This window comes from Seriola dumerili, unplaced genomic scaffold, assembly GCF_002260705.1.
Source record: "Seriola dumerili isolate Sdu_G_001 unplaced genomic scaffold, Sdu_1.0 BDQW01000068.1, whole genome shotgun sequence".
Lineage (NCBI taxonomy): Eukaryota > Metazoa > Chordata > Actinopteri > Carangiformes > Carangidae > Seriola > Seriola dumerili.
Window position 1 is genome coordinate 5,804,646 of NW_019174323.1, and position 27,605 is coordinate 5,832,250.

Here is a 27,605-nt window from a genome sequence, read left to right on the forward strand (position 1 = left end):
TTCACTGACCCTCATAAAAAAACTGGGCCTGAAAATGTCCCTCAAATGTCACTGTTGAAATATCTGAAGGAGTAAGATGAATACTCTGGAGTTTTGAGGTCTTCAATTCGATCCTCAGGATCTGCTGTGAATTTTGATATCCAGCACCCACAGTGAAGTGACCCCACCCTGAACTCCATAGAAGACATAGAGACATAGCAGCTGGAGCTGGGGGTTGTGATGGAAACCCATTATTTAGCGTCAACATGAGGGTGGATACGTTTTTTTAACTGTATATATTGTAATGTAGAATTTTAATATTTTGTACCGGGCACACAAACATAACTGAGACACAACTGTGGAAAAGTTTTTGCATTGCAGGGCTCCTGTACAACACTTAATTTCCCATTCATTCACATACAGTATATAGCTCCATCTCCCATTTAATCATGTTTGACCCTTTATTGCACCTCTCTTTAGTGTGTTCAGTCTTTGAAGTGAAATGTGTATGTGTGTGTGTCAGTGTGTGCAAGTGTGCGGGGGGGGGGGGGGGGGTTTAGAGAGGAGCTGCTTTGTTCAGCATGCAGGTTTTTGTTGCATGATGCCTCAAACACTATTTAACTCGGGATCTGTGTGTGTGTGTGTGTGTGTGTGTGTGTGTGTGTGTGTGTGTGTTTTCCATCCCGTTCATTGTGCCCCACCCTGTCTTCTGTGCGTAAAACCTCCCACGTACATCATCACACACCACGTTTCTTCCAGCAGCGGGACGCGCGGAGGATAACCGCTCACCTCACGGACAGTTGGGGAACAGAGATGGGAGTGGAGCGACGGCTTCTCTGGCTATGACACGGACACACCGGGCGGGAAGGATGGCTCTAACCAGCCGGGAGATGTTGTGCTTGATCGGAACCTGCCTCTGGCTGCCGCTTTTGGCTGAGGTACGTACTGTAGCCTGTTTTATGATGATGAGGATGATGGGGTTGATTTTGCAATTTGGCCTGATTTTTTTTTTTTTTTCTGCTTTTCTCTTTTCTGGACAGTCACGCTGCTGCATTTGACCAAAAACCTTTATTCGATCGATAATTTACTGATAATTAGATTGACAAGCCTGTACCAGAATTCAGGGCAATGCAACCAAGCTTTGAGGACCGGCTCATATACAGTAGGCTATGTTTTCACGCTTTACAATAAATCCACAGCCAAAGTCTGTCATTCGGCGTAGCTGAAAACACATTTAATGGATATGTTGCTGTATTGTAAATGCACAGTATTTTAAACCCCCGCACGAGCAACTCTGCAGTCATGCAACCCTCTTAAATTGTCTTGCGGCGCGAGCCCTTTATCCAGGATGCATTTCCAACAAAGCAGGTGCAGGTCGGCGCAATGAAACGGCATCAAACAGCTCCAGCCGGAATCATTATTCAGTCATTATCCACTTTAAAGCGGACACTGTACACTCTCATACGGACGTTCACACACACACACACACACACACACACACACACATTCATGCATGGTATCAATCACACCCCCCCACCCCATCTTTCCCCCTCGGCGGGATATCATGAGAGGAACCCATCGGAGGCTCCTCTGCCCCCGCGGTGTTGTGGGAATGAACCCTGCACGGGCTGTTGGAGCTTGTCACAGCAATTCAGTCAACTCAGACATGTTGAGAGTGAAAACTGGTGAAGCAGGTGTTGTTGTCAGGTGTGAGTCAGAACATGCCGAGTCTCAGCTGGAGGTCAGGTTCAGTAATTTATAAGACAAAATTGGTTAATGGTTCTTATTTCTTATGCTGACTCTGAATGTTGGATTTGCAACGAGCTGAGTATCAATTAATGATACAACAATCAATTAATCAGTTTACTCATTAATTTTCGTTTTTTCTCTCTTCTCCTTTACTACTCTGTGTGTTGTGTTAATGTACAGCATATATATGAGCCATGTAGCCTGTGTAGTCATTAGTGGAGAACAGTGATATACAGGATTTAATTAGACCCACTAACACTGGGAGCAGCCTCCATGTAGCACAAATAGCACAAGGTAGATTAGTTTCAGCTTTTTTTCTTTTTCATTTCAACTTCATTAGACAAATCCTTTCTCTGGGAGGATCCTGAACGCAGCAGCACTTTTGTCGGCATCATCAGAACAAAATGTCGAAGATGTAGGCCTGCACAGGTAAACAGGAAGGAACCAGACTCCGTAACCTATAAAATAGGCTATGCTTTACCCTGCATCACATCCAATATTACTTAGTTTTCTGAGATTAAGTTTAAGTGTCCTGAGTGGAGCCATGGCAAGGCTCAAACATGTTAATTTGTAGCCATATTCTGATTGGTTGGTTGGTTTGTAGTTGTATTCTGTTGGGTTGAATCTTAGCCATATTCAAATTGGTTGGTTTGTAGCTGTTTTCTGATTGGTTGATTTGCAGCACTATTCTGTTTGGTTGATTTGCAGCACTATTCTGTTTGGTTGATTTGTAGCTCCATTTATCTACTTAGTGGTGCAAGTGGTCACCATGTCACCAAGCTTTCAGCACCACTTGTTTCTCAAGGACATATGAATGAAATTGTGTAATGATGGACAGCTGGAAACATCAACTAAAAGCACTTGTCACAAATTGTGCTGCTACACAGAAAGAAACATTGTCATTTCCCAAAACATAACCAGCGACAACCAGTCAGGATAACACAATTTTTATTATTTAGGACTAAAAGCTCAGTTTGAAAACATCACCTTGGAGAATCTTCCATCCTACAGTAATGTCTTTTCACCAAGAGCAGAAATGGACTCTTCTTTTTATTCCTTCCCATCTCTCTGTACACAACCTTCCCCATGGTGTCTGTGTGTGTCTGTAGCTGTGTTTGCAGTGGATGCAGGTGTTAGCGCATCATAACTGATTAGCGCTGTAATCGAGCTGTGTGATTGATATGAATGGAGATATCAGCCCCCATGTTCACTACCTGCATTAATATCATTAGGATGAGCAGTGCCTTCTGGGAGGTGTTTGTATGTTGGTTTCGTGTGTGTGTGTGTGTGTGTGTGTGTGTGTGTGTGTGTGTGTGTGTGTGTGTTGGAGAGAAACAACCAGAGAACAGAACTCACCCGTGTCAAGGTGAAATGTGTTGTATTTCACTGCCCTCACTACAGTTATTCCACAGTGGTGGCTGAGGGTGTGTGTGTGTGTGTGTGTGTGTGTGTGTGTGTGTGTGTGTGTGTGTGTGTGTGTGCGTGCGTGCGTGCATGTGTGTGTGTGAGAGAGAGAGATAGCGGGAGAGAGTACATGGGTGTGTGTATTATATACTCGTGTGTGTCCTCTTCTGTCAGGTGCCCTGCTGTGTAGAGGTGTGACCTGATTTCTGAAACTGAAACTAACACTCCTCTGTCAGATATCATCTGATGCTGTCAAGTGCTATTGGTGTGTCTGTGTGTGACGTGTGTGTGTGTTTACACTGTACACTATGTACCTGGGTACTTTATACTTGTAATATTTCTTTCCTTCAGTTGGTGATCCCTGCAATCAGTGAATATTACAGTTGTACCTCTTGATCGCTCTGACTTTTCTTTGTTCTCTGGTTTCTGGCTTTGACCCAAGTGACTGTATTTCCTATTCAAAAATATGTAGAAACCACTCAGAGAGAGCACCCCTTTAACAAAGCTGCACAGTATTTTAATAGACAATGCTCGCGCCCGCACATGCATAACCTAAATAAATATTTGGGCTTTGTGCAAAGATGAGTCAGATTCATCTTTTACATGTCCATTTAAAATACCTCCCTCTGTGCTGAGAGCCTTCAGATTTGTCAGATCACTCTGAGTTAGTATGTGCTTGTGTTATTCCACATTTGGTTGCACGTACACATTGCCTTCATGGAGACAAACAACAGCAATAGTATTTTTTTCAAAAACTCTGTTTATCTGATAGAGAGCTCTTACAGCTGTACGAACACTGACCGTTGACTCCTGACAGGAGCAAAAGCAAAAGTAGTGGGAAATTGTTATAATACTGCAAAACCTTCTTAGAGATGTAAACTTCCTTTCACCTTTTAACACTGGCTATAGAGAGGTTTCAATACCATTTTTTAATTCCCAATAACAATTCAGATTCCCGAACTTGTGCATTGGCCAATACCAATGCTGGTCTGATACCACTGGTGGGACTTTTCAGTGTAATGTATTGACAAATTGCTGACATTTTGCTAATGGCTAATGTTACACAATTAACCAAAAATAAAATCTTTGTACCTCCAAAACTGCAGCTTACACAGGAAGTTGTGCCATGCAAACACTGGCATCTACTGTTCTAGAGCTAAACAAGAGATAAACTGAAGTTTTATCTGGGTAAGAAACTAATAAATGACATGGTATCGGATGGCTGCATAGACGTCCGTACTCGCAGATATCCGATACCGTATAAGAGGCATTTCCTATACTAGCTACAATTTTAAATGGATAAAATATTTTTGCCCATCAATCTGTACTCAATAACCCACAATGCCAAATCAAAAATATGTTTTTAGGAATTTTTGCAAATCAAATGATCAAAAATCAAAAACTGAAGTATCTCATTTACAAAAGTAGCCATTCCACCATTTTCTTGGCTGCATGCTTGAGGTCAAAAGGTGAACCAATGAACCGAAACCTTTCTGTATTTGGCCGCGTTCATCATTCCCTCCGTTATGTCCAGTCGACATGTCCCTGCAACCGAGGAGCATTCCCATAGCATGATGCTGCCACCACCATTCTTTATGAGCAGTGCTTGGTCTTCACCAGACGTAATGTTTGGAGTTCTGCCCAGAGAGCTCAGTTTTTGTCTCATCAGACCAGAGAATCATTTTCCTCATGCTCTCAGATCCCTTTAAAGGCCGTTTGGTGAGCTCCAAGCACGCCAGCATAAGCCTTTTAGTAAGTCTAGTCACTCACCACAAAGGCCTGGTTGATGGGAGTGCTGCTGAGATGATTCATCCTTCCAGCAGGTTCTCCGTCTCTGCAGAGGACTTCTGGAGCTCTATTAATATGAGCTTTTGAGTTCTTGGTCACCTTCCTGGACCAAGGCTCTTCTTGCCAGCTAAGTCAGTTTAATACATTTAAAAAAAAAAAAAAAAAAAAAAATCTAAGAACATGTGTTCACTTTGTCAAATATGGCATTTTTATTCATTTAAAAAATAAATGTGCAAAACGTGAAAGGGACTGAATACTTTCTGAAGCCACTGTAATGTCACATTGATGTTACGTAGGATGGATTGTAGAGATGAACACTGCAGCCGTATGAACGGTGATATTGTACTGAAGAACAGTGGTTCGACCTCTTGGCTGAGGAACCAAACCGAATTAACCGAAATGCCTCGAATCAGTAAAGTGATTAGTCATTTCCACCTCTAACAAATGGCTTAATGTTGGTGCTTTCTGCATCAATAACTGATTATTTTTTCGTGGGCCTTGGTCTATATATCCACTAAAATATCAGTGAAATCTGCTGAGACGTTCTAACTAATTAACAGACAAATAGACCAGAAAACAAAACCTCCTTGGCAGTACAAATAATCTCTTAATATCTTAATATTGGTTATTTCATGCAACATATCTAACTCTGTGCATCTTTCTCTTCCCGTCTGCAGGTGGTGGCTGAGGACAGTTACTTAAACGAGGTGCAGAACTCAGGTAGGTGGGAGGTGATACTCTGAACACAGCACTCTCATCCCTTTCTCCATCTGTCCTCTCCTCCTACACCATCTCTTCCCTCCAGTTTAACCCTCATTCTGACTCACATACACATGAAACCCCTTCTGCTGCCGCCCTGCTCCCACACTCAGCTTTACCTCTCCTCTTCCTTCCGGCCTGCACCCCCTCTGCTTTTCATTTTCCACTTCTTTCTTTCTTTCTTCACATCCCTGAGAGGAGTGAAGGCCACGATGATGATATTGGTGGTGGGGGGTGGGGTGAGGAGCTCCTCCTTCTCGGGCTCATTACCAGTGCTGAAATATCTGTGCTTTTGAAGCTACGTACGCACTGACAGACAAGTTAAAATTATGTGCTGTTACAAACACACCTCTCGTCTATCAGCAAAACCGCTTCTATTATCATCTCAAGACACTTTTTAAATGGTTGCCCACATGGATGTCATGGATGTATTTTCAACTCAGCAAACGTTGCACAGATATTGTGCGTTTCCTCCTTTGCTGCATAAAATTGTATCAAAATCAGGTTAAATGGTGGAAAACAGAATTTCCCCATTTTCCATATGTGTAACGATGTGTGTGTTTTGTGTAGTAGATGCCGCTGCCACCCCCACACCCCCACCCCCCCCTCCAATACAGCAAACCTCCGAGTGTGAACCGTGTCAAATACCCATTGTGGCTGGGAAATGGATTATGGGAGCAGGGAGACTGAGCGTTCCCATGGCGATGGGCAGGGTACCGTTGTCGTGGCGATGAGGAGGGTGTTAGCAGCAGTGAGTGTTTTGTGTGTGTGTGTGTGTGTGTGTGTGTGTGTGTGTGTGTGTCTGAGCGCTGCGGGTGTTGAGATGAATTAAAGAGCTTGAATGAGATACACAGGATGGAGATGTGGGAGCAAGAAGTGAATTTTAAAGGAAGAGGAAGAAAGGGGAAAATTTAATGATGAATTTCAGACATGTGGAGTTGAAATTCAACTAAAAACCAAAAATGAAATGTTTGTTAAGATGTCCATCTTTCACCAATGACGGAAATGAGGGTTAAGACAGAAATACACTGAAAATGTTGCCTGCTTTAGTTACGTAATACTTTTTTACTTATTTAAAATTTCATCAAGCTGACATAAAAGTTTTATTACAATTACAGAGCATATACAGCTTAAAACATAATTTAATTTAGCTAATCATTACCAACACCAACTGCAGTTACAGCAAGAAGAACATAATGTCATCAAAAAAACAAAATGAACACAAGAACATGGCATGATTTAAATAACATGGATATATTAGTGTAGTGTATGAATTAGGAAAACAACATCGACAAACAGACTGGTAGATATTTGCCTCAATATTACCTCACATTGAACATACCTGCATAGGTATAAATATTGTTTTTTTTATATGATATCCTAGATATGAATGTCTGTGGCTGTAAAGAAAGCTCGAGGGCTCATAGATGCAGGTTTTATTTCATACTTCCTTCATTGTTGTTCCTTCACTACTCATCTGAACTGACTCAGCTCATATAGAAATATATGAGTGGGTTTTATTCATGGTGAATTAACTTTCAGTGTTAATTATTTATTTTCCCACATTTCCCCCACACTTTTCTCAGCAGACATGTTCACTTTTCATGGCAGTAAAAGTCACGGTGAAGATAATAATGAAATTAACCACAACTCTTATGTAGTCAAGTGTCCCAGTAAACCGTGACAGTGTGACAGGGAGGCAGCATTAACAAAACCATCTCCCTGACACTGAAGCATCTAAATGGAACTGAGCCATACTTCATTTTATTACTCACGCCTGTGTTTTTCTAAAAAATGTCTTCGATGAAAAACCCTCGACCTTCATAGACTTAAACTGACTTCACCTGTGTCATCACGATAAGTGCTGAGTGAGTGCCAGAGCTCCAAACACTGTCTGAGGACATTGTAAAAAAAAAAACACATTATTCTGTAAAAAAGCTTTTCTGTGGCCAGTAAAGTTTGAGGCTTGTATTTCATATTTAGTACGTAAATGAATTGTTTCTGTTGTTTGCTCCCTGTATATAATAAAGCAATATTGTTTGATCAAATCAACATCTTGAAGTCAACATCCTGCCATCATAAGACAACAGTAGCTGGTTAGCTGAAACAACCAGTTAACCAATCAAAATAAATTAACAATATTTACATATAATAAGTAATAATAGTTTGTAACGATTGATTAATTGCGTCACCTTTTTAAGCATCTAGGGGTTCCAGGAATCCAACATGAATTAAATAAAACGCAGGCACCTACAAGAACACATTTTTTTCACAAAGTATTATTATAGAAAAGCTTAAGGTTGTGAGAAATATTGTTTCACTGTATATACACACATACAGCAGAAAAATATAGGATCTAAGCCGCACAAATGGCTGCTGAAGATGGTTCTTCTCCATCAATGCTTTACATATTTTATAATTATGAAAAACTGCCTCATCAAAAAGTCTTCATTTAATTTAAGGTGCTTTTGAAATCAATCTCATCAGCTGCATTTTAGTAATTAACCCACAAACCACTGCGTCTCTGAAGCCTCCGTTCACTCTATATGACTGACTGGAACAATAACCATTGGATCCAAGTTTGAACCATATTCATTATCACAAGGATTTAAATAAGGGTAAAGCTCCTCGGTGAAGACAAAGTCAGTAAATGAGAAAATAAGTGTGGCGGTATGTACATCGTAGAACGATATCACACCTCCGTTATAATCCACAAACACTCCGACCCTCTCCACTTTCCCAAAGTATATGAACACACCTGGAGAACTGAAGGTTTCAAACTTGTCCTCCAGAAACCAGATGGCCCAGAGTCGAGAGGAAGGACTCCGAACAAGCGCCCCCCTCCTCTGGACCGAAGCCATGGCCACGCCCACACACCATTCAGTCTTTTGACCCACAAACACCTCAAAGTAAAACTTGCGTGACGAGAAGCCTCTCTGTCCCAGCACTGCGAGGTGTTCAGTGAACATGTTTGGGTTCAGGTTCTGGAGTCCCCACAAACCTGAGCCCATGCTGTATCTCACCTGCTTCCTGTCATCAGATATAATGAGCAGAGGGTGAGCTGTATCAGGATCCAGCAAAATGTTCACCTCATACTGGCGAACGTACCTCAGCGTGGCGTCTTCAGATGCAGAGAATGAATTTATTTCTGTGTTCATGTTGTTCAGTAACATTCGCAGCTGAGACACAGAGCTGACCAAACATTTCTGTATGTGCTGTATCTCCACGTGTCTGTCAAAGCTGAATGAGGACAAGTCCATGATGGGTGGTAGGTGGGATGCATTTGGGAAGTTCTGGAGGAAACGGAGCTGGTCTTCAGTCTGTTTGAGCTCCCTCAGTTTCACCGCTGTCCTCTGAAGCTCAGTGAGCTCCTGCTCCACACTGCTAATAAAACCATCCGCTCGTTCTTCTGCAGCTTTTTGCTTCTTCTCCATCACTTCTACGAGCTCCGTCTGGCTCTTCTGAATCTCAGACACCAGTGCTGTTAAGTCCTGCACGCTATAAGCTATAACATCCTTGGTTTCTCTCTTGCTTTGTTTTACTGACTCCGTCATGGCTTGCACCTTCTGTTGCCTTTCCTGGATCATCTGCTGCACTTTTGCCTCTGTGTCTCCCAGCAGATCTTTCATCTCTTTGTATGCTCGAGGCACAGGAACAACATCATGGTTCACGTGCTGCGAACTGGCGCAGACGTCACACAGCAAAACTTTGTCCTTTCTGCAAAACAACACATGGAGGTGGTTGTGCTCCCTGCAGAGCCTGTCCTCCAGGTCCTCCAGAGGATCGACCAGTTTGTGTCTCTTCAGTCCGGCAGCTCTGTGATGAGGCTCTAGATGAACGTTGCAGTAAGAAGTCAGACACTCCACGCAGGATTTGACGGCCTCTTGCTGAATGTCAGTACAGATATCACACAGCACTGCACCGCCAGTGTTAGCCTTCAGTTGGTCTGGGCTCCAGATGTGAGCATCTGTCACCTGAAGCAACATGAACTGTGATGCAAGCTCTGAAATGAAAGTGTTGACCTTGAGATTGGGTCTCCGCTCAAACTTTTCCTTACAAACCGGGCACTGGCAGATTGGTTCGTTGTCCCAGTACGATGTGAGACAGGATATACAGAAGTTGTGTCCACATGGAGTGGAAACTGGTCGAGTGAACATGTCCAGGCAGATTGGACAGAGAAACTGCTCCTCAGATAAAAGAGTGACGTTGGAGGCCATTTCTAAAACAAACAAACAAACAAACAAAACAAACAAACATCACTTAATTAATTGGTCGATCAACACCAAAACCACATCTACTGGTGTGCGTTCTTGTATGAGGTACAAACAAAAGAGGGATCCATTCATCAAAATAAATTACTCCTAAGCACTGCTGGCACCTTTTAAAGTCATGTTAAAATGGAAGTTAGAGCATCTTGACTTCAGTAATGATGTATTTATGAGTGAAACAGAATACCTGGGCTTGGTATTTAGAGCGATGTTAATTAGATAGTTAACATGTGATTGGTTCATATAAAATGATATGTAGCTGCAGAAGACTGCCTCCCACACCTCCCTTCGTAACATATATTAACCACATTCTTTGGAAATGTAAAAAAGTTTCTGCCAGCTGAAATCTAAACACACACCTCCTACCATGATGTTGCTCTGCTAACTACTATGACGAACTGTAATGTGCATCTGTATAAGATAGTTAGGGTAGGTTAGTTGTTTCAAATCAAATTTGACTGGATAAATTCATGTATATGTATATATACAAATGGATAACTGAACAACTGAGACAAAAACACAGGTTTAATTAGAATGTGGAGGATGTATTTTTCATTTCATTGATGTGAAAGCTCCAGAAAATGTAATAAATGGACTTTGTTGTGAGCTGTTTCCAAGGTCAAGTTTGAAATTTGAATCTCAACGTTTCAGCCAACTTGAACAGAAGTCTGTAAAGTGCATTTAGACAGTTTGAACATCTGCAGTTACATAACAACTGATCAAACTGTTGGCGTCTGGTGACGATCATGTGATACGAAAGCTCACTAAATGGAGCTTCTGGTCAGATTATTTTGTGAACTAGACAGCACATTCAAAACTGTGCTTGACTCAGCAGCAGCGGCATTTCACAACAAACAGGCTGAAATTAGCAGAGAGTGGGATGAAACTACAATTTACACGTTACAATGAACATTTGACATACAAATGACTACTTACATGTGGTGGCGTAGGTTTGTAAAGCTGAAAGAAAAACAAGAGAGCGCTCAGCCGTTTTCTAAAGAAAGGACTTTACTTTCAGTTTCTTCCTGTGTCATGTTTCTTAAAGGGACAGACACCCTTTTTGTCGCTGTAGCCAGAAGCTTTTTTCTTTTAGGTTTGGATACTAGTGAGGGTTGTTTTTGGGTCCAATGCTTGAGTGTGTAGTGTATTATTTATTGTTTGAGGATAGATCTGTTTTAGTTCAGTACATTTCTGCCTGATTGATTTCCTCTTTCTCAGATTCTCCAGTGCTTTCACTTCTTCCCCCTGCTGCTCTGTCTCTTATCTCCCTCCAAATTGCACTCAGAATGTGTGTGTGCGTGTGTGTGTGTGCGTGTGTGTGTGTGTGTGTGTGTGTGTTTCTGCATCTGCCTGCACTGTAGTGTTGTAGTGCTTCTTTCTTGGTTGCTATGCAGCAAAGTCTGTGAGTGTGTGTTTGTGTGTTAGTGTGCGAGTTGGGCATAAGTGTTGCACTGTGTAGATAATGCTCCAGGACGGCCAAGCTGTGTGTGTCGAAGAGATAAGACTGTTGCTGGTTATTGAAGCACCTCCACCATTAATCATAGTTTAGTCGCTGCTTGGTCTCAAAAACCCTTAAAGCTTCAGTGTGGAAAGTCCTGAAATTCTTAAGACAAAGTATAAAACACAACACGGCAGCAATACTCCATTTGGGGATTTCCATGTTTTCGGATTGATGGTTGCCTGAAAGGTGAGGGGTGGTGACAACTCTGCTGCCATTATGAATGATGAAATAACATTAATTTATAATTTATTTAATAAAGTCCTGTTGATTTATTCAATACTGAGCACTCTGGGGCTCCATACAGAGTAACTCTGAAGCTGTCAGATGAATATAAAAAAAAAAAATTTCCCTCTGAAATATATGCTAGTGGAGGAAAGTTGTAAAGTCTCCCAAGTGGATTTATTATATTTTCTATATGTCACTATAATATCAGAAAAACTATTTCACATGTGAAAAGCCACATACAGGCATGTGCAGCTGTGTGATATGTAACATGTGAAAATGTGATTTTAAGCATTTTAAGTGTGATCAATTTACATATTGGTACATTTAGACTTTTCACATGACACAAGCATGTGTGCTTTAAGGACAATTCACATGTGAATTAAATGTGAACATGTAGCTTTCAAGACACTAAACAACAGTCCACAGCCAGGCCAGCGGCTCTGTGAGGCTGTGCTTGGGCTCAGTGGTGCTTTGAGCTCAAAGCTAACATCAGCAAACAAGGACACAGAGGTACTTTATCTTATCTTCCACGCTCAGTCTATACCTCTTATATAAACAAACTACTCATAGGTCACTTTAATATATCACTTCTTCACTCTTTTACAGTTACTTTACACCTCTGAGCGTGTTACTCTTTCTGGTGATGTTATGTGTGCCGCTCTGTTCCTTATGCTCTGCAGTGTGATCCCTGTTCATTAATGTGTGATCTAAGTTTTCTACAGGCTACAGTGCGTAAGCTATTCTGCTTTGTGGCCTAATTTTGCAACACTTTGATGTCAGCAGTTTCCCTCTCAGTCTGCCTAAGCTTCACTCACACATTCCTCCTTCTCAGAGAAGATTACTGCGAGTATCTGGTCACCTCCAGGTTAAATAAGGCCGATTTTAAGGTTATGGGAATTTCTCCAGTTCAACATGGCTCAGCGTGGGTGAGTGCATTAGGCAGGATCCTACTGTGGCAGTGGACAGCATATGAAAATCATCCATGTAAGCTTTTATGTTCAGATAAAATATAGACACGGGGTTAATGTGATTTCAATAAGAGCAATTCCACTCCTCCTTCTGCTATCAGACTTTCCTCATTTCACTTCCTTTCATCCACATTGTCCTCTCTGACCCAAATCCTTCTCCTCCTCCTCCTTTCATACAAAACATCTTATTCTCGCATCCTCCTTAACATTTCCTTACACGCCCCCCTCCCTCTCTCCTTCTGTCTCTGTGCAGTGCCTCTGTCCTGCTCTGAGGGATTCACAGAGTTGGGATACTACAACGGCACCGTGTCCCAGACGGACTCTGGCGCCCCCTGTCTGAAGTGGACCGACTTTCCAGACTATGTCATGCAGTACCCGGGCCGAGGGCTGGGCGACCACAGCTACTGCAGGAACCCGGACCGAGAGTCCAACCCCTGGTGTTTCTTCAGACAAAACTCTGGAGCCATTGGCTGGGCCTACTGCGACTGCCACCAGGGTGCGACCACAGATGGTCAGTATATGACTGATCTAGGACCATTTGTAAAAATCGTAAACTTTATATTTATAGAGTTATAAAGCGTTATGAAGGTTTAGAATAAAACACACGAGGAGGAACAGGAGACATTATTAGAGCTAGAAAATAGAGCTAAAAGAGAAGAGAAGAGTGAATATTGCTCTTAAATCAATGTAAGCATCAAAAGGACACAACAATGTTTTTTTTTTTTTTACAATTTGTTACAGCCTCTAAAAAGAATATCGTAGAAACACGAGCATAGCATTTGAGATTGTATGTTTGTGTGACTGTTGTGTACATGGCGAGGCAGTTTTCTACACTGTGACCATTACCGCTGTATATTCGTGTTTCCTGAGCATTAAACCTCCTCATCTCTCTTTGTTTTTTTTAGGTGCTGCTCGTCTCGTTGGCAGCTCGTCCTCCGGCAGCGGGCGGGTTGAGGTCTACCTGAATGGCCAGTGGGGGGCAGTGTGTGACCCCCACTGGACAGACAGAGACGCCAGTGTGATCTGCAGGCAGCTGGGCCTGGGGTAGGAGGAGACAAAACACAAGTTTGATCTGTAGTGGAGGAAGTACTTGGATGCTTTTAAGTAAAAGTACTAATACCACACTGTAAAAATACTCCCTTACAAATAAAATACATGCATTGAAAATATTTTCATTAGATTATTATTACTTTAATGCGTAAGCAGCATTTTACTCCTTTACCTGCTCAAGGCAGAGCTATTTCTCTACTATTTTACATAGGGCTGCAACTAATGTTTATTTTTATTATTGATTAATCTACTGATAAGCTTCATAATTCATCAATTCTTTATTTGGTTTGTAAAAATTCAGAAAACAGTGATAATAAATGTCTGTCACAAATTATCCAGAATCCACAGTCACACCTTCACAAAGTTTTTCCAACCAATAGTTCAATCCTCAAAATTATTAACAACAAACTGAAGCAGTAAATTCTCTCATTTGCTGAAATGTTTGATGTTTTAGGATGAAAAATTACTTAAATGATTACTAAAAAATAGTTGACAATTCATTTTCTGTTGATCAACTGATTATTGATGATTTTCTGTTCTGACAGGGACATTGGCACGGCGTTGCAGCACTCGCAGTTCGGCTCGGGCTCCGGCCTCTTTCACTACGAGCGTCTGGGTTGCCGCGGTGATGAGAACACCCTAAGTAAGTGCCGGAGCAGGACGTTCGTCACCGGCGACTGTAGCCATGGAAACGAGGCCGCAGTGGTGTGTGCACCGCCAGAAGGTCAGTATGACTTCTACAGCGTCATGGCAACCAGACCTGAATATTTCCCCGCACACACCTGAGAGAGACAGAAACACTTTTATTATTATACTTGTTGTTCTTAAATTGTTTGTTTGCCTGTTATAGAAACTATAGTAATACTTTATGCATCCGTAATTTTGCAGTAATTTACTTAATGTCATGCTGATAAAGGAAATTTAATTTGAAATAAAAACAAATTTGAGGGAGACAGACCATCTGAGGCACACAGGAGGATGCTGCTGGATTTCAGGTGTGTTTCTACATCCCCTCTGCTTTGTAGGCAGCGGCCCTCCGCTGCGTTTGGTCGGAGGCGAGGAAGACTTTGAAGGTCGAGTGGAGGTGTTTCACGCTGGAAGGTGGGGCTCTGTCTGCGATGACCAGTGGGACGACAGAGACGCCGAAGTGGTGTGCAGACAGCTTGGTTTTGGGTATGCTGAGGTTTTTCACACCTTCACACTACACCAAGTTAACATATGTGATGACATTCTGTCCCCGTGTCCTCCATACTGGCACTTAACTACAGGGTTAACATGTTAACTCAAACACTATTAATCTAAATACGGCAAAGTTACCAGGACGATGTAGGATGTCTTCTTCTTTCCTGTTCTTCTGCTTAGGGATAGTGAAGATTACTAAGTCAGCTGGTGCAGACTTGCTGTCGGAGGGTTTTAATTTCCGCTTTCTGGTTTGGGATGACCCTCAGGGTGTGTGTTAACGCAGACTAAGTGAAAAGGACATGAGGAGGAAGCTACTTTGGGTCATTTTGAATAATATAAATGGGACATGGGAAATTAGATAAACAGGAGCTGACACTCTCTTTAAAAGCCCAATAACAAAGTTATAACAGTTATTTTGTTTCTGAATCTCTTGAGTGAGTAAACCATTAGTGAGCTGGAACGTTTGACTTTGAGGTGGAGCACACGGGTGTCGTTTGGTTGATTTGGTAAAAAAACAAAAAAAAATCTCAGAGAAAACACCGTCTGAATCTGTGCAGACGCACAGAGTGTGCACTCCTGCAGAGAAGGTTTAACATCCCACACGACTCTGAGTGATGAAGTTGTAGCTGTGAAGAGAGAGGAATCCTTCCATGTTCAACACGAGGTTGTATTTCATCTCCTCAAACAGCGGGGGGACACCTCGCCATCTGCGTCTGTGCCTCTAAATAATAGATGTCTTGATGCTGATGCACGGGTTCTCACACAGCTGCACACAGGCACCGAGGTGTTTTGACACTTGAAGACAAAATGAACCAAAAATGATTTGTTTTTCCCACCGGGAAAGTTTTTTTTTTCCTGCAACAGATATGTGTGTCAAACATTTAAACACTTATCATGTTCTCAACAATCAAAACAACCCCCCTTCCCACAGGGCATGTGAAATAAATTCTCCAACAAATACGATTTTTAACATCAACCATCCATCTGCTCACAGATTTCTATGTTACATGAGTGACAACACAGATGACAAAATAGTCTTTTCATCTCTCCTCTGTTGATTTCTGAGGCCATTTCCTACTTTAAAAGCCACATTTGAATAATTATAATAATAATAATGAAGAAAATGAAGGTGTTGAGGGAGTTCAGCATCCAGTAGTCCAGAGCCATTCATTATATTCTATTCTTCACTGTGCTTTTAACAAACCTTCTGCATATTATTTTCAGCCTAAACATGAACGTCACCTGCACACACACAGGATCAGGAATACATGGAAACACACAAACACAACAAATGTTGCATTTTGGTATCAATAAATCATCACCACATGAATGCAACAGCATCTTTGTAAGAGCTATTTATTATTTATTTGGATGAATTGGATTTTTTTTAGACATATGCTTTATTTAGAAAGTATTTTATGTTGCTATTTTTTGTTTTGTTTTGTTTTGTAAGAACTGGACGGCACTATATTTATCTCAGGTTTATATTGAGTAGGTGTAGAACTCATATGCACCTGGGAAGGTCGACAGTTTTGAGCTAGGCTAGTGGCTCCACAGACTTCGGTGACTCCCTGACTTTTCTAGCGCGACTATGACGTTGACATTTGTTGTTTTTAGTGAAATATCTTGACAACTATTGGATGGATTGACATGATTTTTTTTTTTTTACAGATATTCATGCATAGCACCTTTATCGGGTCAAAAATTCACTTTGATAAGTTGATACTTCACCAAATACCCACAAAACAAATGTTTCTCCCATCAGCCTCACCTGCATTTAGCTAATTAGCAAATGTTAGCAAATATTTTGAGTTATGGAAGCAAACCACTCTTTAAATATCAGTTAGTTTTTTAGGATACTGTTGAGAATGGCAGCTGAAGTCACTTGTGAGCCAATGTGTAAGAGCGTTACCATCATACCTAACCCTGTTTTCTAGTCAGACGATCCCTATCAATATCTATAAAATCAGTATCAGAAAGTCAAGTCAGGTAGACTCAAGTGGCTTTACAATCTATAACATACAACACCCTCTGTCCTTGACAAGTGTCTACACTTCAGATATTCCAATAGGATTACCAGCTGATTCCCATTTTACAGTGTCGCTGTTAAAAAAAAAAAAGTAGGTTTACACACAATGTGTGTGTGTGTGTGTGTCTGTTTGTGTATGTGTGTGTGTGTGTGTGTGTGTGTGTGTGTGTGTGTGTGTGTGTGTGTTTGTGTGTGTGTGTGTGTCTGTCTGTGTGTGTGTGTCTGTGTCTGTCTGTCTGTCTGTCTGTGTGTGTGTCTGTCTGTCTGTGTGTGTGTGTGTGTCTGTGTGTCTGTGTGTGTGTCTGTGTGTGTGTGTGTGTCTGTGTGTCTGTGTGTGTGTGTTGCAGGGGTGTGGCGAAGGCCTGGTCCTGGGCTCACTTCGGTCAGGGTTCAGGCCCGATCCTGCTGGATGCTGTGAAGTGCACAGGAAACGAGCTCTTCCTGGATCAGTGTCCCCATGGTGACTGGGAGCAGCACAACTGTGACCACATGGAAGATGCTGGAGTCTCCTGCAGCCCTTATACAGGTACGTGTACTGTACACGCACACACACAGGCTACTGTACACAGCGGTAGGCTTATAAAGCTGCTATTTATAGCGCCTGAACATCAATAAATCATTACCACATGAAGCAGCAACATCCTCTGTGTGACAAGTGGAAACAGGACTAATGGCAGCAAAGAAGAAACATATCTACTGGCATGAAACAGCAGCTACAACTTAACTAAATAATCTAAGATTAATAATTAATCTGGAAAAGAAATATTAGGGTTAATGTTAATGGCAAATGAAGCATGTCGTAAAATGTAATCTTGCCTCGTGGTTGCACTTTCAAGTCAAGTGTATCTACCTTTAATCACATTTACGGTCCCGGAGGACTTAATAATGACTCCCCACTATGAAATGTTTCAGATGGCGTGGTGCGTCTGGTGGGAGGAGACAGTCCCTGGGAGGGTCGAGTCGAGGTTTTCCACAATGGTGACTGGGGAACGGTGTGTGACGACCACTGGAGCCAGCAGCATGCAGAGGTGGTCTGCAGACAGCTGGGCTACAGGTATGAATACGTAACCAGCAAACCAATCAAAATAAGAAGTAGTAGTTTCCTGACTCCTGGTCAGTGTTAACAAAACTCAACACTTCCTGATGTTTTTTCACATTAAAAGCCTACCTATAAAAGACGGTGGTTGGAGGACGTGTTGGGTTTCATTCAAGGTATATTAATGTTGTTTTGGGGTAAAATGTGGCATGACTCTTTTTGTGCTGATGTAATTAGTGCTGTGGTATTATACTGAATTTATCAAGACAAAAGGTAAACATGGGGGAAGTTTTGTGTTTGGATTAACTGGGGAACAGGGGGAAATTAGAAATAAAGGCCTATCACATCTTGTTAAAACACAACCACACAGGCAGATTAGCTGAGCCGCTGAGTGTTAAACTCTGAGTAAATATACTTAAAGATTAACTTGACAACCCTGGAACATTTTGTCTTTACTGACCTGCACAGGTTTAACTTCTCACCTTGCTGCAGTGCTGTAAACATGTACTCCAGGACCCTGTGGCATCACTGCTGGGTGTGGTTATACTGTAGGTGCAACAAAGCAGCTGAAACCCTACACTGCGTGTGTGCATCCATACACATACACTGAGTAAATGCAAATAATAGTAAAAACAACCTTCTTTAAATTATCAATAATTTGGTTCTGTTACTCCAACTTAATGATTTTATAATTATTTATTTTCTTTTGTATTTGTTTATTTAAAAACAACTCGAATATACAATTTTACTGCTTGACTGTTCACTTAACTCATATACGTTTTTATAATGAAGTCATTCTGCGGTACATTACATATTTTTAGTTGGAGGAATTTCACATCATTATATTGGACTTTTGCAGTGACAAGTTTTATCCCTGTTACTCCAGCTGTTATTATTTCATTATCATTTGCTAATGTCTTAGTGTAGATATGTATCGGTGAACTTGCTCAGTCTTGCAGGGTAATTTTGTTTTTCTACCTTCTGTTATGTCGAACATTTGGGACTAAAAGACAAAGTCTGGATGTTTTTTCTCTTGTTGCTCTGATTAAAGTCTGTAGCCTGTTTATTTCCCCTGGGTAGCTGCGATATATTGAACATTAAGAATTTAGAGTTGCAGGGAAAAATACACAATAACAACAACATCAGCCTCATTTTTAATATTCTGGAGTCTGAACAACTAATATTCCACTTGTAGTTTTGCGCATTTGGACAACTTGGATAACTTTTAACATTAACATTAACCTCCTCTCCACCCTCAGGGGTCACGCTGAGGTCGTGTCAGATGGGACGTTCGGCGAGGGTGTCAGTCTGATCCTCCTGGACGACGTCAACTGCGAGGGATCTGAGACCTCCCTGCTGGACTGTCCACACGGGATCTGGGGGCGGACCGACTGCTCCCACAGCGAGGACGTCGGGGTTCGCTGCAGGGGCCGATCCAGCCACGAGACAAACGAGGTGCCGGTTATCGCACCTTCCACAGGTGAGATATTAAACCTGGCTCGAGCTACTCTATTATTTTTTTGTTTTTGTTTTATTTTTACCTTTATCTCTTCAGGATCATTTCGCTGAGATGCTCTTAACGCTCTGATCAACATTCAGTTAGCGCATTCACACCTCGAAGCTGCCGAGCGCAACCGCAGCCTTTAGTGTAGCAGTTGTAGCAGATTTGTTTTCCCCCAAACTGTTGCTCTCTTCCCCAACCAACTCTGCTTCCCCCAGTGTGTGTGGATCAAAATAATCATCAGGCCCAGCTAACGATCACGTGAATCAAAGCTGCAAAGAGCAATAAGATGACAGAGTTCCTGTCTCAGAATTTAATCACAAAACATTTGATTCATAATTTTTAGAATTTCTACAGAATCCAGTTTTAGCACAACGATCAGGAATATATGGTCGACACTTGAGTATCCTGTGTGTCAGCCGAGAACAGACCAGACCGCTGTGCAACATTTTGAGGGTTTTTGTTCACTGGTAAGTGATTACAGTGAGAACAGAGGAAGGCAGGAAGAAACCAGGCCATCATTGCACTGCACTGCAGAAGTTTGGTGACTGTGCAACTGCAATTAATTTTGTACCAAAAGGCCAAGCTGTCCCTGCAGAGTGCTGGTCTAATGCCAGACTGTGAGCCGTTCACTCCTCTTTCACTCACAGAAATAATATCTATCTCCACATCTATACATCTATCTATAAATCTATCCATCCATTCGTCAATGAACGAATGAAACTAGTTCTGTATCGCTACCTCATTGTGAAAACAGCTGTGTGTGTGTGTGTGTGTGTGTGTGTGTGTGTGTGTGTGTGTGTGTGTCCATCCATAGTTTAAATGCCACATGTTGACAGCAGAGAGAACAGAGCGTTGTTTACTGTCTCAGTGCTCCAGAGGTCCTGTGCCTCCTGTCGACACACACAGTCCATTAGAATGAGAATAGAGGCTGAGTAAAGACACACCAGGCTGGAGATGACATTTAACACTGTCAGTGGACATGAAACTCGCTCTCGGTACGTGGAGACTGGAGTATGTAGATGCACAGACATGAATATCAATGAGAGTTTTGTGTGTTTTTTTTCTGTCAGGTCCCCTGGTGCGCCTTGTGGGTGGCAGCAGCAGGAAGGAGGGTCGAGTCGAGGTGTATCTCCATGGTGACTGGGGGAGTATTTGTGACTCAGGCTGGAACGACCTGAACGCAGCTGTTGTGTGCAGACAGCTTGGACACAGGTTAATGTTAATGTTAATGTTAATGAAAGAAAAAGAGTCTGATGACGAAAAAAAAAATAAGGCACAAAAATTCACATCCTCTCACAAACGCCTTCGTCTTTCCAGTGGGGGAGCGGTAGCAGCCGGAGGGTTCGGTCAGGGGAAAGGGCCCATCCACCTGGACCAGGTGAGGTGCACGGGGAAGGAGGAGTTCCTGGGAGAGTGTCCCTCTCTGGGACAGAGCGTCCAGGGCTGCAGGCGCAGGGAAGATGCAGGGGTGAGGTGTGACGTCACGCCGCAGGAGTCTACGGTGCAGGTCAAGCCTCAAGAGCTGAGCTGTGGGCTGAGGAAGCTGGTGGAGGAGGACAGCAAGAGGAGGAACCAAGGAGAGGAAAACATGCTCAGGTGAGATTTAGAATTTGGACAGAATTTGGACAGAATTTGGTCTTACAATATGTCCAAATCCTTGGCTTTGTCCTGGTGACTAATCGGTGGCAAGTGTAAATATTGAATACACGATACAAAATTACAATAAAACTGACTGCAACAAAAAGACTGCAGTGAGTTATGGTATATTTTAATTAAGTGTATTTATTGCATGTGAAATAAATGACCCCTCACCTCCCACCCACTGTGCATTATTTATCTACATTGTGGCCTCCTATTTTCCATTAAGTACAATGCACACAGCCATTAGTCTTATGTCTGAATATACAACCTGACCACAGATTTTCTGAGTCAACTGGCTGTGTAAGAATTTGATGAACTAGCTTTATTTAGGAATATGCACCATAGACGTTTTAAAACTGGACAGAGTCCTCCGTTAAACAGGGTCACAAGATTAGGTAATAATGCAACAGTCACCTTAGTTGTTATAGTACTTAAGTGGTAAAAAAAAATAATAATAATGCAATTAAAGGAACTGCCAGTGTTACTCACCGAAATGAATATTATGAATTGAGGTGTGACTGACATGTTGAATGCATTAAAACATTTGCAAAGCCAATTTTTATCAGATTTATACACATTATAATTTTAAAGCTGCATCATTTGCATCCAATATTTGGTCCATGGTTTCGTGACTAGTCGTGTTACCACCACTGTCGATCGGTGGAATAAAGTGAGACCAAAGTGTGATACAGGCAAAACAGGAACCCGCTCGCAAAAGCATTGCTCCATAGTGTTATTAGTGGTCAAACACTCCACTCTGTACTTTTCATTAATCTGACATAAAGTAACACAAAGTTAACCGGGGGCATTTTGGGCCCCTGTGGGTCTGATGCCCCGGGGCAGTCTTTGAGTGGGTGGGAATTCAGCTTTGAACCGTACCTTGTGAACAACCTTCAGAAACTCAAATGTAGAATAAAGACATAATTTCGATTGTGATCTTTTCCCCTCTCTGTCAGGACCACATGGCCATGGCAAGTGTCAGTGTGGCTTCAGTCCCAAGGAAAAGATGGCGGTCCTCTCTGCAGCGGCACTCTGATCAGCCCCTGCTGGGCCCTGACCTCAGCGCACTGTGTCAGCAGGTAAATCTGACACTGAACCATTAATCAGTTCCTACACTGGAGACGTCTTCAGCGGGTCCACTGAACACTAACAACTATAAATCCACCTTAAATTCATCCTCTCTCTCTCTCTCTCTCCTCCAGGTTCGGCCGCGATCCTTCCATGTACGTGGTGCGTGTCGGGGCGTCGGAGGAGACTCTCACCCCGGAGCAGGTGGTGGTTCACAGGAAGTTTAAGGGGGAGAGCGGAGGTCATGATTTGGCTTTGTTGAAGCTGCCCAGCACCAAAGGTCACTGTCTGACCTTTGACCCTAACACTAACGCGGCATGCCTTCCTGCTGCAGACACAGCATCGGGGGGAATCGTGCCATCTTCTTGTGTTGTCATGGTTACCACTGGCTGGACAGGACCAGGTATGTGTTTTTTTTCCCTCTCTAGAGAATATCTCTTTTTTATATCAACATCCGAACGAATCAAAAAAATATGTTTTAGATACAACACCAGTGCAGCGCAGTAAAAAGGGTTAGAAGACTGAAGCCTCAAGTCAGTATTTTTATATGTTTGTATCTATTAAATCACGTGTGTTAGCATCTGAGCGGACAGCTTGTTTTGCCACCGATTTCATCAGATTCACTTTAAAAATAAATACATAGATATAAATGATAAATAAATAATAATAAATAATAAATGTAAGTTTGAACTTGTGGCAGGTTTGAGCTGCTTCAATCCTCACGTGACAACCATGAGAAATTAAAATTGATATACAAATAACCTGTTATTGTTGCGAACTGACATCAGAGGTTAACTGACTCTGTTAAGGGAATAAAACAGAGAAAAGCAGCAGATCTTCACATGTGAGAAGTTGGAACTAATGAATGTTTGCCATCTTAAGCCATGCTAGTGATAATGCCCTGGGGATGTTAATGTTGGGCTGTCGGTCCACCATTTTGGTCCAGACTGTAATATCTCAGCAGGTAGACGTTCATGTTCCTCAGAGAATCAGTCTAATGACTTTGGTGATTGTCTGACTTTTCATCTAGAGCCATCACTATTTTTTTTTTTTGGCATTTTGTGCTTTTATTACAGACAGGCAGTAGAGAGATGAATGGAAACAAGGGAGAGACTTGGCCAGACAGGTCATACTGGGTCTCTAAGCCCCTGAACCACAGGGGTGCCCCTGTTTTTCCACTTTTAGTGAAATATCTTGACAGTTATTGGATGGACTGCCATGAAATCTGGTCCAGACATTCGTAGGTGCTCAGAGGAATAATCTACTGACTCTGATGATCCCCTGATTTTTCCTTTAGCGCCACCATGTGGTTTTGAGTGAAATGTCTCAACAACTATTGGATCAACAGCTATGAAATTTGATTCATGTTCCCATCAGAATGAACTGTAATTACTTTGAATATATATTTATGACCAAATATATAACACCTAACTAATGACTTTCCCATCAGCCTCAGGTGTTTAGAAAATGGATTAGAAAATGTTGGCATGCTAACACACCAAAGTAAGATGGTGAAGATGGTGAACATTATACCTGTCATCATGTTAGCATTGACACTGTAAGTCTGTTAGCATGCTGCTGTAAATTACTTATATGATTAATTGATAGTCAGAATTATAAATTTTATGCTGATTAATTAATCAACAAATTGTTTCAACCCTTCTGTAATGTCACCTCTTTAGTCATTTTCTCCATCCTCTCTCCTAGACTCAGTTCTTGCATCCTGGGTCCCTTTGATGTCGTCATGGCAATGTAAGAAGCGCTATGGCGACAGCTTCTCCAGCCACGGCACACTGTGTGCCGGCAGCCCTCCAGACACCAGTCTCCTCCATGGCGACAGTTGTCAGGGCAACTCTGGTGGTGGGCTGGTGTGTCAGAAGGAGACGGGTCGATGGGTCCTCACTGGAGTCGTTGCCGGGGGTTACAGCTGCTCTGACCCCTCCTCTCCTGCGCTCTACACTCGAGTCAGCCGCTTCAGGAGCTGGATCGACGAGGTCATCAACGTGCAAGTGCGTCCGGAGGAACCGCACACGCACACACAGACACAAGAAGATCTGACACACAACGATCTAACGCACACACACAGCGAGGGCAAAGATAAATACTTCCACACGCACGGCAAGCTCAAACACACGCACGACCAACCACAGACAAATGAAATCAGTGAGATTAAACTGAAACACACACACACTCATCACTCACACACTGATCAGCACGTTAACACACACACTAAGAGCCCACAAACCCACCGTGTAGGGGAATCAGACACAAACACACAAATTCTGGTCTGATTGAGGCCGTGCCATTGGCTTACCATCTGTGCCATGTGACCGCCTGAGGAGGAGGAGGAGGAGGACAAAACTTAACTTTGACAGCAAAAGAAAAGAAAGATGCTCTTAGCTTAAGTCAGTAAAAAACGGCAGTCTCTGTGCTCATTTCAAATCTGAACTCAGTGTTGTGAATCCCAAGTGTTTGCGGTTGCTAAGCATCAGATGAGCAGTGTGGGCAGACCCTCCCATCACTGCCAGGATGTCAGCGTGTGTGGGTGATTTGTGGTGCTGTACATGTGAGTTGCAGTCCGTTAAGAGCCAGAACAATGACTGACGGGTCGGCGACATTTAAGGTTGAGCCCTGGCAGATTTATCAGCGTGCCGATGAGGGCCTTTCACTGATACTGAAAATCCAAAAAATCAGCATGGCATGTATTTTAATGACAATAGCGTTAGCATCAAAACATTCGGGGGGACATTTCTAAGACGGTCACACAAGAATCTATGCTAAAATTCACCTATTAATGTGTCTGCTGTGTGAGCTGTTAGAACAAACTAGTATAAAGGCTGACTGCGTATCATCCCTGTCCCTCTGAGATTATTAGTGTAGATAAACCCCAAACTCCTGCAGCGGGTGAGGCAGGCTTGGACAAAAATTCAGATGTGGGTGATGTTGCTTTTTCAAACAGGGCTCCTCTCTTCAGGCTGTTGTCTTATACCTTTACTGGTGAAAGTGCTGTTGTTCGTTCAGACCCATGACTAAGCTATTTACCTTGGGACCACATCAGTGATTCAGCATGTTTTGCCTTCTTACCAGTGATGTAAAATTTACCCTGCTGCTGACTGTTCTGAAAGTCATGCTGTCGTTTCCAGAGCAAACGCTGGACAAAAGAGAACCTCAAAGCCTATAATGACGTCAAATACACACATGGGAATTTAATGCACAAATGTCGTTCCCAAGTCCCAATTATGTATCACAAAAGCTGAGGGTGAATCAATACAGAGAGCAATTGGGAAATCAAAATAATGGAGACACATATCAGAGGTAAAAAAAAAAAAAGGGAAGGAAATGCTGCACAAATACTGGGAGAGCTTCCACGACTGCATCAGTCCGTGGTCAAAAAGCTCCTCAAAACTCACTGTGTAGGATTGCTTTTAATGTTTAACTGCTACCTAGTGCGCTCTTATTATTCTTTGTTTTTAGTTTTTCTTATGTATTATCCTCTGTGGGAACCATCTTTGGGAATCTCGAAAAGTTTTCTCCAAATAAAGAATTATTATTATTATTATTATTAGTACCTACTACCTTCAAACACATCAGGAAACTATAAGGTAAAGGCAGCCACTTCCTGATACAGCAGCCATTGTTAAGGGTTTACACATTGTAAATAATGACTTTATTTGTGGTTAGTAAATAGTTCAAGTGTATGACAAGAACAACTTTTGTGTTGCCATTTATAATTACAGTTTTTGGTTTTTGGCCACCTTGCACCTCAGACTTGTGTCGTAAATGCAGCAATCTTCTCAAGTACTTCCTACTTCCCAGGTAGCTTTTTGGTTACCTCTGATGTTAATGCAATATGGGAGATCAATCCACAGACTTGAAACTTGTGGAATCCATCACAAGAAACGTTAAATCTTCAGTTATTTTTGTCGGTTTCATTATTGTCGAGAGCTAATGCAGTGCAGATCAATTACACTGCATTACCTCACAACAATAACGGACCTTTTAAAAATAATCGCGCAGGTTTTAAAGGTCCGTTCATTGATTTCTATTCCAAAGGGAAAACAAAAAAAAACTGCTGCCCGGAAAACTGAAACACTACAATATGGTTTTGTCAGCAGTTACATCAAGTGTACACAGTTTGTTGTGTTTGTAGTTAAGGAGGTAAAACATGCAAAAAACCCCCCCCCACAAAACTGGTGTGGTGCTTCAAAATTGTACAGGACAATTCTCTCCTTTCAAAGCCATTGGAAGCTGACTGTCGGGTCACAAAATATCTTTTTGTACTGATTCCAGCAGATGGCGCTAGATAGCTAAATGAGTAGGCAGATAGACGGGTAGATAGCTACTACTCCAGAGTTTAGATAGTGTGTGTACTGCATTCATTCTTGACTGAATTAGGTAGCTGAACTGTTGAAGTTTAATGTTGTCTGTTCTCTTGTTCGCTGAGCAGATGTGTGATCCAACCACAAGATGGCGACATTGCTCTATTTTCACAGGGCCACCGGCCGTTGGATAATGTGGCCCTGATGGTTCTTTTTTATACTCTTGCTATTAAGTGTACGGACTTGACTTGTGCTTTGATGTACTGTGAACCACTGTGTCGTGAAGCATCTTGTAACCTGCGACTGCTGTTTCTCCAACATGGACCTGTCCGATGCCTGTTGTTATGATCCTGTACATAAACTCAAGCCTATCACTTACTCCTTCCTTCCTGAGACTTTGATGTTTTACCATGCAGATCCTGTAGGTTAATGTAAATACTGTATGTCTACAGCTGGACGGTGAGGGAGCAGAGTAAAGTGTTTCAGATGTAGGCCTACTTTACCTGTGTTAAACCCATCGTCTGTTCCTCAGTGTAATGTGCTGAATCATGGTTGAGTATTAAAACATATACCTGGTGAGAAAACGTCATCAGTGGTGGTGTGGTCTCTCTTTTTTTAAATTTCTTCCACATAATGGTGACCGCGCTATTTTTAGTTTGTATCCACATTTTGCACAACAGTAAGAAGATGATGTTTACGTCTGGAGGAGACATTCAGAAAGATTAGATGAAGGAAACCAGCACTTGATACACAAGATCCTTTCTGTTCTGTCTTATAGTGAGTTCAGTATATATTTCATTAATATAAAAGATTCTTAAAGCCCTGCAGGAATAATATGCCATTTCATTTTCTACATTCAAAAACGTGGATTTTATAAGTTAGAAAAAAAAATTGCTTACAAAACGTTTATTGCCTCCATGTAATTGAAAAGTAAATCTGCTTAGCTGCTGCTCTCAGTCACCCATGAGCCCTGTTAATCTTTTCTTTTGTTTGGATGGGTTTCTCTCTGAAAAAGAGGGGGGGATCAGAGGATACCCTTGTTGCTGTGGATTGGCCAATTTTTATTCAAAACTAGAAAAAGTGATTTATAATGAGCATAAATGAGTCAGCTTTTGGGACACGGCAGAATATTTAT

The 27,605-nt window shown here is 42.0% G+C and overlaps 2 protein-coding genes across 2 annotated transcripts; one reads left to right on the top strand and one right to left on the bottom strand.

The window, feature by feature from the left end:
* The first annotated feature begins 809 nt into the window (after positions 1-809).
* On the top strand, positions 810-27,049 carry LOC111219769 (neurotrypsin-like). Its single transcript, XM_022742541.1, has 14 exons — positions 810-917; positions 5,598-5,640; positions 12,895-13,137; positions 13,547-13,685; positions 14,237-14,415; positions 14,717-14,864; positions 17,250-17,428; positions 17,815-17,956; positions 19,198-19,418; positions 20,513-20,654; positions 20,760-21,038; positions 22,040-22,162; positions 22,286-22,554; positions 23,859-27,049. Exons 1-14 carry the CDS (start codon positions 822-824, stop codon positions 24,440-24,442), a joined length of 2,787 nt encoding a protein of 928 aa, XP_022598262.1. The 5' UTR covers positions 810-821; the 3' UTR covers positions 24,443-27,049.
* LOC111219770 (zinc finger protein RFP-like) lies at positions 6,590-10,971 on the bottom strand. The gene is made up of 2 exons (XM_022742543.1): positions 10,884-10,971; positions 6,590-9,898 (listed from the first exon to the last, which is right to left on the bottom strand). Exon 2 carries the CDS (start codon positions 9,894-9,896, stop codon positions 8,217-8,219), a length of 1,680 nt encoding a protein of 559 aa, XP_022598264.1. The 5' UTR covers positions 9,897-9,898; positions 10,884-10,971; the 3' UTR covers positions 6,590-8,216.
* Positions 27,050-27,605: the final 556 nt, after the last annotated feature.